The sequence below is a fragment of the Tyto alba genome, unplaced genomic scaffold (genome assembly GCF_018691265.1).
Source record: "Tyto alba isolate M040663 unplaced genomic scaffold, T.alba_DEE_v4.0 Super-Scaffold_2, whole genome shotgun sequence".
Lineage (NCBI taxonomy): Eukaryota > Metazoa > Chordata > Aves > Strigiformes > Tytonidae > Tyto > Tyto alba.
Window position 1 is genome coordinate 76079518 of NW_024881282.1, and position 19572 is coordinate 76099089.

The following is a 19572-nucleotide window of genomic DNA, read 5'->3' on the forward strand; positions in this document are numbered from 1 at the left end:
TTCTGCAATTTCTCACCAATAGGCTGCCAGCTGTTCTATGGAAAATGGGATTTTCCATGAGAGACTCAGCTCCCATGCCTCTTGTTAACAACAGAAGGGACGTCCTCGCGTCTTCTGCAGACCCTCCTCAATAGAGCAAGGTGGCAGTCATGCTTCTCACTGTAGGGCACCCCAATACCGTCCCACAGAGTGGATGTATGTATGTGCATACCTGTGCTCATGCTTTGTTGCCAGGGTGATGGCCTCCAGCATCTTCCCCTAACAAACCTGACTGCAGCAGAGCTGCCAGAGGCACCCCAGCCCAGACTTGTCTCTGTCTTCCCCATTTTCCCTGGTGGCACTGAACCCCACAGGCGGTCTGTTTTCTGTCCAGATCTCTTGGTATAGCCCTGCTCTATAATTTCCCTGCTCTCTGTACATGTTCTCAACCATCCTATTTGGTTCCAGTCTGTAACAGATAAGGCTGGATTCAATCCAGTGAATCAGCAACTTGACTTGACATTAATGACACGCCTTTTCCAGGTTCTCAAGACACTGGCACCAGATCTTGGCTATGAATCTTTTGCTATAGCGCAACCTTGATAGAAGGTGTTACAAAATTCTGCTCCAGGTACAGGGAGCACAAAAGGGTTCTTTTTAACATTTACCTGTGATATTCCACATTCTTGTTCATCTGAGAGTAAAACAGCACCAAGGGTTTTCTCACAGGTCCCAATGAGGTATCATATAATGTATTTGGCAGGTTTGCCTGTTAGCCCTTGATGGTTTTTTGTTAGTTGTCTCAGTGAGTTTAAAAATATTTTAATTGATTCAAATACATTTGCAACATTTCTGTAATGATTTTTAATTGTGTAATTAGAGTAAAGACATATAATCATGTAATTAGGCTGTGTAATTACAATGTGTAATAATATTGTAGTGCTGTTATATACATCCTTTTTAAACACAGAAGAAAAAAAAGCATGCATATAACTCCAAAACCATAAATGAGTCCCATAGTATCTGTAAATATTTCCTTACATATATTCCAGTATTCCTTGTTCAATCATGGAAGTTTAAATACAGGAATATATGCTACTGTAAGGCTGTCAGGGAGACACCAAGTATTTTTGGAAATCAACTACATTAAACTGTGTGGGGCCAATGTGAAATGGTTGTGCTCAGGTGGGCATGTCTAAAGGCCGATGTTGAGGAAAGATGAGGGAATTTAGCTGAAGATGTGATTATAAAGCACACTTAATTCCTGTGTGGATGCCCTCACTGCAAATGATAACAGTGCTTTTATCATGTGGCCTAGCTCTCCTTTTCTTTCAGTGGAATTGGATGCTGGCCTGACTCAGCTCCCCTTGAGGTCAGTGAAGAAGCTCCCAGTGGCTCTGCCAGGGCAGGCTCACACTCCCTGCAAGGCTGATCCCACTCTGTGAAAGCCTTTAAGGCTCCTTGTGCACAGGGGAAATCAGCGCCTTATTCTGCTTCCCCCACCCTTGCTCTGGTAAAATCAGGCTTAGTTTCAAGGGTGTAAGGCACTTAGATTCATCTACTTTTCTAAGACACAGCAGTGTGTCTTGAAAAGAAAGAGTTCGTTGCTGTTAAGTTTCATCAGCTCCCAAGTGGATTAGATGTGTTCCCTAACGCTGAAAAGTGTTTTACAATTCACAGAATTAAAGTACAATGGGATTAATAGTTAGTAATTACTGACTCGCTTTGAGGAGTTCAGGTGAATGTCTTCAATGTTCATCTACATTTTACTCATTTTAAGAAAAGGATGGTAAATCCCCAAACCAGGCAGATGTTGCAGGTTTGCATATTAGACATCCTTCACCCCCAGCTGTGGAAACAATACCGTACCTGTCATTGGTTTTGTACAGAATTAATGAACAGTTTGTAAAATGTATCAAATCCTCGATAGCTGATGGACATGTTAATAATGCCTTATTTAGATTTTGCAGAAGCATGACCCAGTTTCATTCACACATTGGCACTGTAGTTAACTACAGTGAATACAGTGTTTAATGCAAACAGGTGCCAGTGCTGGAAGGATTCTGTGCAGCTACCTGTGTGGAAAACTCCTCCTCATGGTGCCTCAGAGGAAATCACACAGCTGGTTAATACCTCATTTGCAATATGTACAGATCACTTCAGGATGCAATAGTCTTTCCAAAGGGTCTGAAATACTTTCAAGGTAAGCAAGCAGCCACACCAATCTAACAGCTTGTTGCTACCAGAGGTTTAGCTCTCCTTCCCTCCTCTCCTTCCAGAACCCTCAGAACAGGTGTTGTGCAGCAACAGTCCATGTGCTGCTGGAGCTTGTGGAGTGTTTCTGTGAGCTGATCTAATCACTAAAACAGCAGGAATGTATTCACTTTCTATGCTTTGTGAGCTCCAACATGCAGCCCAGCAGCCACGAGGCAAGAGGATAGAGCCTGCACCTGGGGTAGAGGCTTGAGGTGGGGAAAGAAACTGGACCTCCTTCATTTGGTGGTGATGAGCTGTTGGATCAGCTCCTATACAATGCACATCATTAGTAAAAGCATCCAGCAGAGCAGCCAAAGCACCCTCCTGTGCCACAACACATTCACTGCTAATGGAGACTATATATGCTAATGGAGACTAAAAGTGTGTGTACAAAAGATAAATAGACTTATGATCTAATATTCTCATTTTAGTTTACTTGCTAGAATCAAAATCTTACTTTTGTGCTGCTAATGTGCTAGGAATAAGCTGCTTCTTGTCTACCCTCAGTGAAAATACTAGTAATTCAGATGAAAACCCACACAGCCACACATTGAAAATGATCGGTTTCTAAACAGTTAATACTTTTTTGTTACTTAAGATGTGGATGGAATGATACATATTATAATGCCCTTTCAGGCTCTAACAGCTCGAGCTTTCCAGTGCTACTAAAATGTTACCCACGTAGACAGCCTGCAGTGAAATCCAGGTATATAAGTTAGTGAGACACCTGTCTGCCCGCCACCAGAGCATGAGAACCACCAGGGCTGGAGGCACCTCCTGATGGACACAGCATAATTTTTTTCAGAATGTGCCTTAAAATTGTCAGTTCACCTCCTTTACCATGAAAGCCTCATCATCATAGAAAGACCTATCTGCTGAAGACACAACTGGCTTTTCCAGAGTCTGGCCAAAGCAGCCTGGGCAGTACCAGGGCTGTGGTAGATGTTGGTGCACAACAGCACATTGCAGCTCCATCCCTAACTGACCCAGGGACAGAAACGGCTGCTCATGGAGAAGCCCACTCATTTTTTTGCCTGACAAACTGAACTCTCATTGTCTTGGACTGAACACTTGCTGGAAAACTGCACAGAAACCACTCTATATTCAATTGGTAGAGGGAGGAAAACCTCCCTGAGCAAATGTTTTATTCATTGAATTTAGCTCCATGATTTCACTGGTGATTTCTGTGGTAACGGGGTTTGATTTCCACACGTATCCTGTTTGCAGCTTGACCTGTTTGTTCTGCTTGTGCTATTATGAGCTGCTCCATCTTCTGCCTGCTACTCTTATTTGTTCTGGGAGGATGATTCCTAACTTCATGTGGCATGTTTTTTTTCTTCCTGATCAAATATCCGAAACTTTTGGAGAAAGGAGAAAAAAATATTTCTGACTAATGAGGTGAAGCCACACGGAGAAAACCTCTGCATGAAGTGCAACTTTTTTGGTTGGACTTTCTCTTTCTTGGACTTTGCTGCGAGCTAGCTGATAACCTATATGAATGCTTGTAGCAAACAAAGACTGAGATATCAAAGCAACTGCATGAGTTTTATTTGTATGTATTATGGTGAATGCTTCTTACAGCCAATCTCCAACAGCTCAGCCAGAGCAACTGCTGCAGCAGCTGAAGTTTCTCGTGGCAGGCACTCAATGCACACGGGTCCTGCCGAACCCGCTGATCAAAGAGACACAGAGGTTTTTCCCTGTACAGTACAGATTCGAGGGTTGCTGCTTGCATAAGTGGAAAAGCAAAAGCCCTGAGCCAACCAGAGCGTAGAGGAGCCTGGCTCGGTATTAACGAGAATGTGGCATTAATGAGAGCAGTGCTCAGCCCCGGCTGGATCCCGCCTGGCAGCTGGGAGCATGGCAGCTGGCTGCCAAGCTGCTCAGCACCACCAGGAGCAGTGTCACCTTGTCCCTCCCAGCACCACTGTCCTCCCATCACATCCTGCCCTGCTCACTCTATAGAGACACACCTCAGCCCCTGCGCTTGCGGGAGAAGCACAAGTCAGTTCGGGATGTACAGCCATGCCATGCAGACTCAACGCCTGCAATGCTGCTTGGCCTCATCCCTCTGAGCAGGATGAGATTCGTACCATTCCCTCTTTGGCTCTCCCTTATGTTATCTGAACAAAACAGCACCTCTTTTGAACTTCCTCAGTTTGATGAGAGTTATTTTTAGCAAATTGTTTTTTACAGTAATATGCACTTTTATCGTATTTTCCTCATGAGGAACTCCAATCATTTCAGAAGTGTTAATTGAAAAATCCCTACAGAAGATGCTGGAGGCAAGCAAATAGTGCTGGAGTCTCAGAGGAAACTGAGGCACAGAGCAGTTACGTGCTTTGCCCAAAGACATACAGAACTGAAAATTGTCTTTTGACTGCCCACTCCTCTGCTCCGGCCTCAAGGTAAGGACTGATTCCAGCCATCTGCTGTTCTGCCTTTTGGGTGCTTTTAAGCAAAAAACACAGTGTTCATTTTGAATTCATGCAACTGTAATTGTTCCAGCACTGAATTACTTCTCCCTTTCCTGCACCTGACTGTATTTCTTTTGATTGAAGAGGGCTAGACAAGCTCTTAATGAGGCAGACCGGGCAGTGATGCTGGGGGACACTTGGTGTTTGTTCATCACACAAAATGACACAGCTCAGAGGACTCTGCACAGCTACCTGTGTCTGAAAGGGGGGACAAAGTTGTGGCAGGGGGTTAATTCTCCGCTCAAGCCCATAAATCCTGCGTGTCAGCAGGGTTTCTTATCTCAGCCAGTACTACAATAATGCAGCTATGAGGCCCTGAAGACCTGAGCTAGGCTCTACCCTGTGTCTGAGTGATCTGCTGTGAGCTTAAGGGATCTGCGCACCGTGCTCTGTTAAGTGATATGTACATGGCCAAAGACAAAAATACCCAAAATGCTCCTTTCCAGATGGAAATAGCATCTGGAAACATCTGGAGGAGGGAAACCACACACACAAATTGAAATGCTGAGACTAAACCAGCAGCTTAAAGCACATTCACTCGACACAAGGTGTTGTGCAGATATTAGCTGAGTCCTAAACCCAATACGGCTGTGTCAGCTCAGCGCAGTGCAGAGCCGCGTCGCCTCCAGGGTCGGTGCTGGTACGGAGCCACGCTGCTGCAGCTGCCTCCAGGCCTGGAGCAAGCAGCGTCCCTCAAGGGCCAGCATCTCCAAACCCCACCACATCGCTGCAGAGCTGCCACAACCTCCTTCCCTCCCAAGCTCAGAGAGCCATTTGCACAGAGACTGTGCTGCTGCAGGCTAAATTTAGATGTACCTAATGATCTCCTAAAACTATCTCAGCATGCAAAGTAATTGAATTAAGAAGATTTTTCCATTGGGTACCAACAACTTTGCATTCTGCCCATCTGTTTTTTAGATGCTTTGAACCTAGAGTTACAGTCTGACTCCAGGTCAATCTCTAGGTGTAGTCAGCTGGACAGAGGAGAATGAGGTTTTTGTTTCAGGAGAAGAAAACTGTCTTAACAGTTTTGTTAGCACAAAGATTACAGGCTTGATTTGGATCTTGCTGACACCGCTGTGAGAGTTGAGGTAGTTTGTTGCAGCCACAGCAGAAATTGGATAATAGAGGTTTGTTCTGGACGCCCACTATGCTGGAGAAGCCCTCTCATGCCCCACGCTGTCTGTTGGAGGTGCTGGATGTGGGTTCAGCCTAAAAAGTGGCTGAAGCCCGGATGGAGCTGCCGGACACAGCACACCTGGGTGCAGTGCTGGTGAGGCTGCACATTAACGGCACTTGCTTTTATCTCACATTTTCCTCAGCTGTAACAAGAGAAATGCTGCATCTTCAAAACGATGCATCTTCAAAATGCTGTGTCTCCTAGACTAGTTCTTTCCTCTCTTTTTCTCTTTAAAGGAAATTGCTGCAAAGTGTTGATTGACAGTATTTGTGAATATAGCTTTTTGCTTATCTACAAACCACTTATACTGTGGGCACTGCTTGACTACTGCTCATTAGAAATAGTTAATATCTATTTTCTGGAAGCTAAAAGAAGTTCCCCAGGCATGGCCCGTGGCCCATTTAGTTTGTCAGCTGCAGCAAAGATGATGGCTTCAATCAGTATCATGGACTTCATCTAACGAACCCAGTAGCATAAGCCCTGCTAGCATTTGACACATTTGAATTGTGATCTGTAGATGAGAATTGATTATTTCATATATGCTGACCTTCAGAAAAGTTTTTTACAGCAGCTGCTAAAATGATAGTATCTCTTAGGAAGATTATCATTGGCGGAGGCAGGTTGGTTGGTTCTGCCTTGTTTATCTTCAGCTGAACAAGGGAACAAATTCTCTGAAGCACAGCCTGAGATCTTATCAGCCAGAACCTAATAGGCAGTGCCAGCTGCCTGGCATGTTTTGTGAGCTGCCCCCACAGAAAAGCTTTGAGTGAAAGGTACTGGCCATGCCTGTGCTGCAAATATTTTAAAGTATAATTGTTAGGTAAATAACCAATTTTTCAGTTCAATGGCTGAAGCAAGCAGTGGAAAAAATAGTTTGGAGCTGAACTGAAATAGAATTTTTATAGTTTCTTTTGAAAAATGGGGTTCTCACTACTTCCTATTGTATTGTTTTCTTTAAAGTTTAACAGAAATCTTTCATTAAATACTTTGTGAGTTATTTAGATACCTGAATAACCTTTTTATTGGTCAATTTTAAATGAGCCTAATGTTGCATGAACAGTACAAGGAAGCGGTGAAGCCTGGCTTTCGACGAACATCATGTGTCCTTCTACATGACCAGAGTACAATGACCCAGCTCCGTTGCCACAGCCCCATGACACCTCCACAGCAATACTCTGTTTCCTCTTATGCCTGTGCACCTTCTGTCTATGATACCGGTCTTTCTCATCTCTTCAGATCCTCCATTAGTACTTCCAGCTCCCTTCACACCCCGGACCTTTCCAAACTCCCATGCTTCCCACATGGCCCAAACGTCTGTTACAGCTTCTCTCCTACAGGACTTTTGGCTTCGTGCCACTTTCACTACATTTTTATATATACACACACATATATACATTCAGAAATACTTGCAATGTTTCCCATGTACTCAAACTAACTTTATGTAGCATGACAGATGATCAAGAAACAGCAGGCAGTGCAGCATATCTGAAATGAGATTTGTGCTGACTTGGTCAGCCTAGTGCTGTTAAGTGCTGAATCTCCTGGCTTTCTTCCCTTAGTGGGATCACTAGCTAATGCTCTCTTATTTTATCCAGCCATTGATTTTCAGAACACTTCTGGGAGCTTGATATTTTTTGAGACATTAGCCTTTTGTTAAATTTTGTTGAAATTGGACAAGAGGTTTAAAAGTTATTAGGGAGGGCGATTGATAAACAGGTGGGCAGATAAGCAGTGTAATTTCATAAGGAAATTATTTTGATGAGAAAATAATAATTTTTTACTTTCAGTTATAAAAATTAAATGTATTAGCATTTTAAAAAAATCCAACTAAAGCAAAGTATTAAATTCAACTGCCATCCATTAAAAGGCTTTGTTTCTTGAAATCCTGTCGCTCACTGAAATTGCAGTTTGTCAAAAAAGGCTCCATAACTGGGTTTGTGTTGGTTTGAGATCTAGCTGGTACACATCATGCCACAAGGAATCAGGGGGACATTGTTAAAACTAAAGTCAAATTTCTGAATATATTGATTGCTGTTGAAAAAGTCCTTCTATTTCTCAGAGGACAGAGAAATATAACAATCAGAAATGTCACCTTTGCAATCAGCTCTGAAAGTATGTGAATTTAACTCCAGAACCTGGACTTGTTGCAAATCTGAATAGGGGACTAGAGTTCCTTTACCTGTGTGATCCAAATGTGTAGAACAGCAAGCAAGCCTATGACCGCCACTGTAGTGCCAAGGCTGGTTTGCCTGTCATTGTCTTTTTAAAAGCAATAATATTAATGCAGTCCTGGAAGGATGGGAAGGTCAGCCATTCATTGCTATAAGGCACAAATTCTTTAAATGAGAATGGAAGTTAAAAGTCAGATTATCCAAATGGGAGAGTGGAGCACAGAAGGAGGACTATTTTTATCTTAAATACCTCATTATGTTAATTGGGAATTGGGAGCTAATCTGTCACTAGAAAATGGCACATGCAGCAAAATCATAATCACTGGAGACAAAATTTCTTGGAAACTTAGAGAAAGAAGTGTCAAACACTAGGTTAATTCACTTTACTAATTCAATAGGATTCAAATGCTGAGGTGGAGTGGGAATGAAGAGAAACTGCTGTACTCTCCAAGGTAGACACAAGCCATTGAAAGTTGACCTTTGGTTCTACCACATAGCCCTGACAAAATGCATCAGCTCTCTCCTAACAAATTAACACGGCACCCATTGCCAGCATGTACCCAATCTGCAAGGACAGTCCCGTCAGGAGCAAGTAGATACCATTCTTTAGAAGAGACCTCACTTTTTGGGTGCATGATATCCAATACTGACAATCTGATTTTCAGAGATTTGACAAGCATGTCTAGGTAAATTCCAGTTCTGGAAATAGGTATTAGATGGCTAAAGTTAGAAGTCCAGTGATGAAGGCATCCAAAGGTAGATATGTTCTCCATTAATTTCTGAGACTTCCTAGTTAGAATGTTTGTTAGTACAGGGTTAAAAAATATCCAATTTTTGTTATTGGCATCTGTCTACCATCAGCTGAACAGAAACCAACCTCTTTCACATACTTCAGCATCAGTCATCCTCCAGATTCAATTTTCGGTCAATTTTCAGCAATTATGTGCTATACTTGAGTCAATGATCTAGAAATAAAAAGTACCAAGTACCTCAAACTGTCAAAGCTGGCCAGTTCACAAATTCCAGCCTGAGAAAAAAGGCACAAAACATTAATTAGACTAGACAAGTCATGAATTGCTGCATTCTTTTCCTGTTAAAAAAATGGAATTGGTCAATGCAGCGAGCTTTGCTCTGAGTGATAGCTGTAACAGCCCACGTACACTTATATATACTTATAATATGATAACATTCACCTCTTCTTCCCAAGAAGTATAAGAACGACAATACCATTTATAATGCTTTTACTGTTAGAGTTTAGAAATTAATACTAGATATACATTGAAAAAAAAAAAAACCTTTCACTTTTGTTTTTTGTCTGCTTAAATTATGATTTTTTTTTTCTACAATTATGAAATTATAAATTGAGAAAACACCTAGTCCTGGGATTATGAAAGTTGAATGTCTGAAATAAAAGTGAAATAAAGAGATTTGCTAAGCAAATGAGATACCACTACATGGTATATGAAAAGAGAAGTAAGAAAGGCAGGGAAAAGAAAGAAGAAAGGAGAACCAAAGTGGAATTGAAGCACACCCCAGGAAACCTGACCAGAAAAGTAAATGGAACACTTAATATTATTTATTATAAATGCCCAGTTTGAGAGATATTATACTTTCTTTCTCTGCAACTTTTTGATGAGGGCCTTAATTTACGCCAGAAGACAACATAACTATAGGTCTAGACAAGCATAGGCTGATAACTCTGATTTCAATGCTATGCAGACCTTTAGGGAATATTCTGAAGAATAACGGGACAAAATGTAATCCAGTTTTAGTGGGTGCTGAACTAACCTGATGGGTTTTAGGTGTAGCTCTAGAATATTAAAAAAGAATCTCAGTAGCATATAGTGTGCCATGGTGGAGACCAATGTCACTGGCCACCATGACCTCTTGCACTGCTTACCCCATTTCCTTGCCATGGTAACTTTCACTGTGCTCCCAGTGCTCTGAAGCATCCTGCATGTTCCTGATTCTCATACATGTACAAATATATATGCTTCAGGGCTTGTAAGACCACAGTAAAGAAGGCTCTCTGTAAACTGATAAGCACAGAAGCCAAGAGGATGACACTGTTGAAAGCATGGGCGCTCACATCTGTAGAAATAAAATAAGGATTTAGCTAGAAAGGGAAAGAATACAAAGATGCCACTAACCCTTTCAGGTGAACCAACAGGACCCAGAGTGCTGGTTGCTCTGTTTTCCTGTTGGACCTCACAGCACCATGAACTTCCCTTCCTGGGCTTCATACTTCTTCACTAAGTCAGATCTAGTCTTTGCCGAGAAATAGGGAGAATTGGCCCCTTCCAAAGTGGGCATCCTGTGAGAGCAGACACCCAAGCAGTGGCTTTTGGACTTCCTTTTTCCACCCATCTCCAGCTTCTCCAGAGTTTCCCAGGTTGTTCTTTCAAAACCATTTTCCCTAGTACAGAGGGCAAAGGTCAATATTACCCTATCAACTGAAGTTTTTTGGGACTGATGTTGGGTGAGCACAACGGAGTATCTATCTGCAAGGACATTAACTGCACTGAAAAGCAATGGATGGACTTCAGGTGGACTTAGGGAAGAAGGAGACATCTCGGCAAATTGTGATCAGGATCTTAAATAGAAATTATTCTGAAATATGAAATCCTAGCAGTTCATACCATAATCCTCAGTAGTTAGCATTTTTGGAACATTTTTATACCTATATTTGTGTCTGACTATAACTTTACTACCTCTAACCTTTGAGAGAATTGCTTGAAGGTTAAGCAGACACAGCCTCGGATGCCACCTGCTCACTAGTGTATAAATGATTGATCAGTGTATAAACCTGCTGATCTTCTGGCATCATTGTAAATATACAACTTCTAATCATTTCACAGAACCCTTTTAGGGATTTATGTAAGATAAACTTGTCATTCCTCTTCAGGAAAATAGTTGGGTTGATGGTTATATGGGAAGATTTATTGTACTTAACAACATGTCATCTCTGACCATATGGGCTAAGAATTAACATACAAAGCAGCAGGGAGCAAACTTATAAAAATGAGGCAGAACAATGGAGGGCAGTTTTGCTCTTTAGATAACTACCATCACTGCTTAGAAGTGCTGAGGCCACAAGACAGTGAATGCCCAGAGGTTTTCAGCTATCATTTTAAATTCAACAATTAGATGCTGCAGGCTCCTTCTGAAGGGGCACGGAAATGCAGACTTAACACTGATACAAATTTTTATTCTCCCAAGCAAAGCTGCTCCTTAACCATTTGGCATTACTTCTTTCCATGTTGCCAAATCCAGCACTTCCATCAAGGCTGCAACTACTGTGTTTTTGTGGCTGTTTTCCTAAGTACAACACTTTTGTACTTTGCCAGCATGGCTTCTGTACCAAATTTCCAATCAACTCTTTGACAATGTTTTCTTCTCCTTAACATTTTAAACACACTGAATGATTTCTTGTAGAACACATAGAATGATTTCCACTTTCTCTAGTTGACCGGTATTTGTCTCTGTAGGATATATGATGTCTGATCTTTATTGATCTATCAGAGTTTTATTTGCAAGAGGTCAGCCAGTTGATATTGTCAGAGTGCTATGATAGTTCCTCAAATAAATGTGAATGTATTTGATACACATCAAACATTAAAACACCTGAAAATGTTTGAAACTATGTAGTCAAGGATTAGTATAAGATTCATGACCATTTAAAAAGTGCATGAATTGCTCTAATGGTTCAATTTACTCCCACCCTCTAAAATTCTTACTGATTTCACAGGATGACAAAAACCCCCACCGTATAATCATGTCCAACATACCCAGTAGAAAAGATTTGAGGATTTTGGTTCAGTAATCTACTTAAAAATAGAAAGAATAGTAGTAAACATTTTGTATAAAATGACTTCATTTTAGCTATGCCAATCTAATTTGGTTTCTGAATGTGCTCTTTTTCAAGTAACCACTAAATAACTGAACTATTGTACTCTGTAGAGATTCCAGATGCATCCATTTTAGCAGGCATTTACATAACACCGCTATTTTTCTCAATTCTTATCCAATGTGTACTTATCTTTCACATATATTATTACGGTAGAAATTTAAAAAGTACAGCTAAACTATTGCCTCTGTGTTCAGGAAGCAAGGCATTATCCAACTTTACACTTCACTGCTGGTGGATTTACTCAGTATTTTGAGATGGCTGTCCACCTACTAGACCCTACAGTGGGCATTCGGGGTCTTCAGCTTTACCAGCCAGCGGGGAGTATTCATACTGTACAGATCTACCTTTACTGACTGAACTGTCCAAGTGCAGTGAGAGGTTACAAATCCTTTGGAACAGTGGGGAAAGAAAGCAAAGAAAGTCATAGGGAGGCACAAAGTGCCCCGTCACTTTTAGTTCAGAGAACAGGGCTTATGTTGGGATGCTTTTGTGTCTGAGTTCAGCACACATGTAGAAAGGAAAGATAGTGGCTCCTGGTCTCCTCTTCTTCATGTCTTTTCATCTCCTAGTGAGGAAGGAGAAGATAGACCTACATCATCCAGATTTTCTCCAGATTGCTGGAAAGCAGTGGCAATGTCCATTTTCTCTCTCAGCTGCTGCAGTAGAGGGCCAAAGATGTCTTCATGTGTTAGCAAATGGCTCATTCTATAAACATGGCCTGATGCAAAATCGAGGAATAAGAAATGTACCCACACACTGACAGAGAGCATGTGGAAAGTCAGATGAAGACGAGCTGGAGATGTGCTGGCAGACAGAAGGGTTACCGAGTGTCTCGGCTGCAGACAAGCGAACACTGAGAAGTAGAGGGGTTATAACACCTCTGGGTATGGCAGAGTTACAACCACTCCTGGAAGAGAGTCCAGCTCAGATTCCACAATTTACACAGTGCTGATAAGCTGGAGGAGACACATGCCATCCTACAGCCTGTGTGATATATGAGAGTAGTTTAAATGATCATGCTGATCCTTTCAGCCTCTTATCAGACACAGAGTTCTACAAAGAGAAGTGAGTTTTGGTTTCAGTGTGCACGTACTAGACAGCAACAATACACTTGATGATTAGGAGAGGATAAGTTGGGAACATCAGAAGGCAGGAGCTGAGGGAAATAGCATACAGGAACCTAAGCAATGGTCTGTCTTATGTCAAACGCTGCCACCTAGAAGGGTGCAAGTGCTTTGAGATGAAAGAGAATTTTGAGATGAATAGCTTTGTGCAATGATATTCTCATGCCAGCTCATTATGATCCTGAAAATTTTTAGATTTACAAAACTAAGGTGAAGGTGGTTCATCAAATCAAATGTGCTGTAGTGTTGTAAATACATTTAGTCAAATTGCAAATAAACCTTTATTTTCAGTTTTACCATGTCTGTAGAGTACATTTCATGCTAAATGCTCCTGAAGTAGGTGCATAAAAATATTTCTGACAGCTGCAGTGCTTGCATGCCAAATGCCCGAAAGACTAAACATAATACCATGGACCATGTGCTACGAGCAAATTCATTTATTTAATTTAAAACATGAATTAAGAAAAAAAATATCCTCCAGATACGAGACAGGCAAAACATCTTTGGATTATAATTTCACTTGTTATCTATCTTGTTCCCTTCTAGCAAGTGAAGTTAGTACACCTATAGCAATCTTGAGTGCAATATTATTCATGAAGATCACATTTCTGGTTCCACTTCCACTGCTGTTTCCTGGTATTGTATCAAGTAAAACTATACAGACATATCAAAGTCAATAGATAAAGATCTTGGTAGCCAAGATCAGAACACTAACTTTCAGCCACAGCAAACTTGGGCCTAGTGGGGTCATTCAAGAGCCAAGGAACTAAAATGTCAGTGTCCTAGTCTGGGCCTGTCCCAGGGCCAGGCTTTCCCAGCATCCGGGGATAGGTCAGTGGGAATGTCAATCTGGAGTCCACCAACATTGTCATTCAGGAGAAGATGAGGGACTCAACAGAAAGTGCAGATCAACTCTGGAAGTAGTCCAGAAGTAACAGGAACAGTTTAAAGGTTCTAGAATAAAGCAATATAAAGATGACTGGGGAAATAGAAGAAAGCTGCCAGCATCAAACAGATCCACTTTTGGTTGTTACGGTAGTAAATGGTCATGGACGCTACCTGTAACAGAAACCAGAAAGCCAGATATCTCAAATATCTCATTAGGTATGACTTACATGTCTCATTAGGTATAGCTTTGGGAAACAGGGCTGTTTGCCTTGCCTTCATTTGAATTTTTTGATAGCTTCTTTATTCTAAAGCCTCTGACAACATCCTTTTTGTTTCTGTTGACACTATGCCCAGTAAGGCAGAGGCTACCTGCATTTTTTTTTTCAGATGTTTTATTTGTAGATAGAAAATTATCCTGGATTTATGAAACTGCTGAAGAAGAGTCAAAACAAATACACAGTGGTAATGAGATAATGAAACTAATGACTTTTTAAACCATGAGAAAGATTTCCAAGAAAATTGCTGGAACTTACTTTAACAAGGAACAATTACAGCTCAGTTGTACAGGCTTCCTCTGTGTGTGAGGACAAGACAATAGGGCTGGGTGAAGTTATGGACAGCCTAGGCATCTCTCTGAAATGGCAGGCTGGACTGGGCAGCAGAAGCGCCCCTACAGATCAGCTGTTCCCAGTCACAGTCCAGATAGCTTGCACAAACGTGCCTTGATTTTTCAGTCTACATTAACATTTTGCCCAAAAGCATTAATGCAGGAACAGCTGAGTCATGAGCTCCCCTCTTCTCTGCTGAAAAAATGGTTTCTATTAGTAGGGAAGAAGGTATGGATGGTGGGGTATGATAATCTTTGTATGTGACTAGCCTTACCCAGAATAAAACATGTGCCAGTTACTTCTATATATCTATGAATTGTGAAATATATCTGATTATCTTTTGTCCAAGCTTCAAAACACCTTTTTTAATGCAACTACTAATGATGGCACAATCAGACTTGCCATTTTCTAGCTCTGTAAATACAGTATGACTCCTAACAGGCCACAGGCTTCGTTTTAAGTTAACAACACAGATCTCCAGATCTGTCCAGGCTTTGCATGGAATTGTCTTGACCAGACCAGAGATTCGTTTTAGCCTGTGACACACTTTCTAATGACTTCATCCCCCATTCCCATGCATCATGTCACTCCACTTTGTAGCTCTCAACCTCTCCGTTTCTTGCTGCCCTACAGAATTTTTCAGCTGAGCACAGAGCCCATAGAATACGCTGAGTCCCCTATACCATTTAAGAAATATTTTTTGAGGCTACCTAGCTTTTTGCCACCAACATGCCTTTAAGTCCCCATACTTGGTCCTTCATATCATGAGCTCATTAAATGGAATGATAATTTCTGTAACTGAGATATTGTATGAGGCTCCCTACAGAGTGTAACAAGTGGGATCCATCTTTCTATGAGACAGAAAGCAGTTCACCATGTTTTTACTTCCTTAATCAGTGGTGAACTAGGGCTCTTTTTCATGGTCTCCAGCTTCTTCAGTTAAGTAATTAATGCATATGCTTAGGACTAATTTTACCTTCTCATTATGGAAAGTAGAGCTGGAAAGGAACTGTTGGATCAGCTGATATATCAATCAGCACTACTGCGAGATTGACCTTTATTAAATAAGGTATTTTAATCAGCTTTCAACTTTTAGTTTTGATGCCTCATTTGCGTCCCCTTAACAGTATCATCATTTAGTACACTGGTAAAGTAGTTCCCTGATAAAATACTTGTATTGAGGCTTAGTCTCAGAATACATACTTTAATAATAACTCCCCCACTATTTAGCTTTTCTAATTCACCTTCCGTTCCTGAACTACAACATACCTATCAACAAAGTCAGTCTCATTCCCCCCCATTTAAAAGAATTTTAAATTGAGAAATCAAATGATAGATCAGTAAGAGAAACAGGAATCAAACTCGGCTATTCCAAACACCATTCAATACCAGTAGAAAAATCTAAGTAGCTTCTCACACGCATATGTATGTGCTTCTCACATGCCCATGAACACAAAAATAGCCATTTTCAAAAGGAAGAGCTGGAAGCATCTTCTGAGTCTGTATTGAAGACTTTGGGTCTGTCCTGCATTCAGCTGGGATAGTTAATGTTCACAAGAAGCTGGGAGAGGGCACAGCCAGGACAGCTGACCTGAACTAGCCAAGGGGATATTCAATACCATATGACATCATGCTCAGAATATAACTGTGGGAGCTGGCCAGGGGGAGGAGGGATTGAGGCTCACGAATGGGCTGAGCATTGGGTTCCAGGTGGCACACAACTGCATTGTGCATCACTTGCTTTATATATTCTTTTATAAGCATTAGCATTATTATTACTTCTTCTGTCCTTGTGTTATCCTATTAAACTGTCCTTATCTCAACCCATGTAGTTTTACCTTTTTCTTCAGATTCTCCTCCCTGTCCCACCAGGCCAGGAGCAAGTGGCTGCATGGTCCTTAGCTGCTGGCTGGTCTTAAACCATGACATGGTCTCACTCCCAGTTTCTTACCCTTAGTTTCTACTAAACCCTTGAAAATAATTTGATTTTCTGCCTGCCTTAGTTCAAGGAGGTTCTCTCCTCAAGCTGGAGGTTCTCAGACTTCCACCTCTGATCTCCAGCAATGGTGTCCTACACAGATTGCTGTGGAGGTGGAGGCCCAAAAATCTTCAAGCTGGAGCTGTTCTGCTTTGTGTGACAGAATTCAATCCACACTGGGCAAGAGAATGCATGACACTAAGGCACAGCAAAGGAAAGCTCTGGATTTGGATCCAATGACTGTTCATACAGTCAGTCCTTGCATGAAAATTCATACCTTGGGCATAGATCCCACAGCAGTGCTATGAGAATCTTCATCCTGGAGAGACTAAGTTCCCTCTGATGTCACCACAATGGAAACTCCATGTTTATGTTTACAGTTTCTCTTTTTAAAGTGTTATATATGTAGTTAAAATCACAGGCAAATGGTCACCATTATCTAAAGCAGGAAATTTGGGGGAAAAACCTTTATTAAAAATAATCTGTTAGTTTGGCTTCTAGTTGCAGGTTTCTGGATGAAATATGTCTTGTACTATTTGCTTACTTTTCTTTTACTCAGAGCTCCTTGTAGCTCATTGTGGAGGTGATACCTGAAGGAAAATAGGTTGTAATTAAACAAAGAAATTAACAACTGGAGCTAATTGCAGTGATGCTACGTTAGATGAGCCACTTGTTGGCTGAAGCTGAAAGAGAACATGTGAGCTCTTCACAGCTGTGACAAGACTTTGTTCTTGGCTGACATGGCAGAGAATCATGTTTTGAAGATAGAAATGAAGGCCAGGAATTTCCAACCTGGAACCTATGGCTGTGAGCTTCAAAGAAAAGCCTGATTTTGTCTTTGAAAAGCAGGGTACCTAAATACTACTCCTTTGAGGCAAGAGCATAAACTTTCTGACGTAGTTCCAGCTTCCCCTGGCCAGCTGCAGCCTGGCAAGTGCATGTGGTGGGCTGTCTATAGCAATCCATCACAAATCATTCCTCAATAAGTCTATTCCGCATTTTCCTTCTCAAATGGAAATTCAAGTGGCCAAGTTGGTTCTGAGTTCAAAGTCACCCTAAGTGCTTTGAACATGGAGCCACACACCAAAGCAGCAAGGGGCTGAAGTGGGTGACTCTTGAACTTTTTAGAGAGGAAGGATGGGGGAAACTAGCAGACATGGAGAGAAATACCAGTCTAAAAATGGGAAGAGAGTAACAGAAATCCTGCATTTTTTTTAAAAAAAGTATATGTTAAATGAAAAGGTGCATACACTGACTTTTTGTGTATCAGGAAGAGTCAGAGGGTACACAACTTTACAAAAAAGGGACTATATAATTTTACTAGCTAGAAAACACAGGTATACAGAGGTATACATGGTGTTCTGATTGGATTTGTGCTCTTTATTACTACGGGGGCTGTTGGCAAGTCTTTCATGCATTGTAGCTGTATGTGAAAACTTAAATCAGGTATCAATATTCATGTTTATTCACCTAATATTGAACAAGTTAGCCTGAATATTTGTGAGTGTATGCCAGGAGAACTACATGCTAATAAGCAGGGCTTTGCAATTTTGCAGCAGTTTGCACATACGTTGTGACCTGAGCTATTTTCCTTTGATGAGTGACAGCTGAGGCGCACTCTGTCATGTCATCCCTCGGTGGGACAAGTGCACCGCTAGCCTCCTGTCACTCAGCTGCAGACACTAGGCCTTTTGAAGATGGTTTTCTGTTGCAGCAGTGATCATGTGGGTAGGTTATTCCTGTTTACAGAAGATGATTCTCTAGCCAAAGGTGCACAAATCTCTGTGCAAGACTATTTTTTTTTCTTTTATGGCTTCTTTTTTTTTTTTACTGCTAACCTGCTTTTTCACCAAGAAACAACTTCCTCTTAGCTTGTGTCTTTAACTGTGTTGATGCTGCAATGACTGCAGCTCATGCAGATGTACAGAGCCAGCTTTCAATTACCTGGATCAGGCCCTGACAGCACTGCTATGGAGAATAATGAGGGTGTAAGTGTCAACCAGCTGGTAAGTCCTCGGTTGGGCATCCTGCACTGAGCGCAGCGACAAGCCTTCTGCAACGTGGCTGCTGGGAGCGATGTGGTGTGGTTTGAGTCTGTGAGAGTTGCAATCACTGCAATGTAGATGAACCCTTCAAATCTTCTGTTCAGCTCCCGGCTCCTTTTATCTGTTTCAGCCTTAGGCTTGTAACTCCAGGAAGTCTTTAGTGCAAATTTCTTATCTGTGACAATACAGGCCCTAAAGATGAGTCAAATGTTACACATAAACACTTTGTGAAGCTGTTCTATCCATTAGAAAAGCCACAGCTGTCCACAAAGTGCATCATTCACCTGTGCATCATCAACCTCTGATTGATATTACTTAACAGTAAAGTTTCTTCTGAATGCTCTTACATTTATCAGTTATAATGCAAACCATATTCAAAAGTAATTGCCTTGCACTCACAATTTCTTTTGGAAACTTCTCATTTGGTCTCTTCACCCCTTGGCCAGAACTTTAATTTTATGTCATTAAGACATTACAGTTCAAAATGTTAAATTATGTCATTACACAACACATCAAGGATTATGCCTGATGTTGATGGCTCACTCAAAATGGTGTTGATGAAGCTCAAAGCTAAGATTAATTCTGACTATTTTTGTTATCGTCCTACATGCCATTAGTTTAATAACATACAAGCCCTTAAGTGATTACCAATAGTTCCTATAAATTAAAGAAAAACAAGTAATAATGTTCTCTCCCCTCCTTTTGCTAATGGCATAAACATAATGTGAAAGCCTTTTTATAAATACTTTTTCTTCAAAAGGCAGTTTTTTAAATGAAAAAGGTACAGACTGTTTCGTAAAATTTGCATGCTTAGGAAACTGCATTAAATAGATTATAACCTAAAGAAAGTCTGCTAAACTTGAGTTGTACTTCTCAGACATGAAACCCACGTTTTAGTTTACTCTCACACCTAAGCAAGTAAGAAATGAGGAAGCATTATTTTTATCATGCAGTGA

At 41.1% G+C, this 19572-nt stretch overlaps 1 protein-coding gene across 6 annotated transcripts in view; it reads right to left on the reverse strand.

Annotated features, from left to right (window-relative positions):
• The window catches only part of LHFPL3 (LHFPL tetraspan subfamily member 3), a 262454-nt gene that overhangs the window by 59310 nt on the left and 183572 nt on the right, over positions 1-19572 (reverse strand). For 2 of the 6 annotated variants that reach the window (XR_006165365.1, XM_042793152.1), the window contains exon 3: positions 9053-9090. The exons of 3 other annotated variants lie outside the window; for them this stretch is intronic. Coding sequence is in view for 2 of the 3 variants with exons in the window: in XM_042793152.1 (XP_042649086.1) it covers positions 9077-9090 (14 nt within the window). In the remaining variant the exon portion in view is untranslated. Of the gene's footprint in view, positions 1-9052; positions 9091-13832; positions 14157-19572 lie in introns of those variants that run through there. One more of the 6 variants, XM_042793149.1, reaches the window with a different exon arrangement.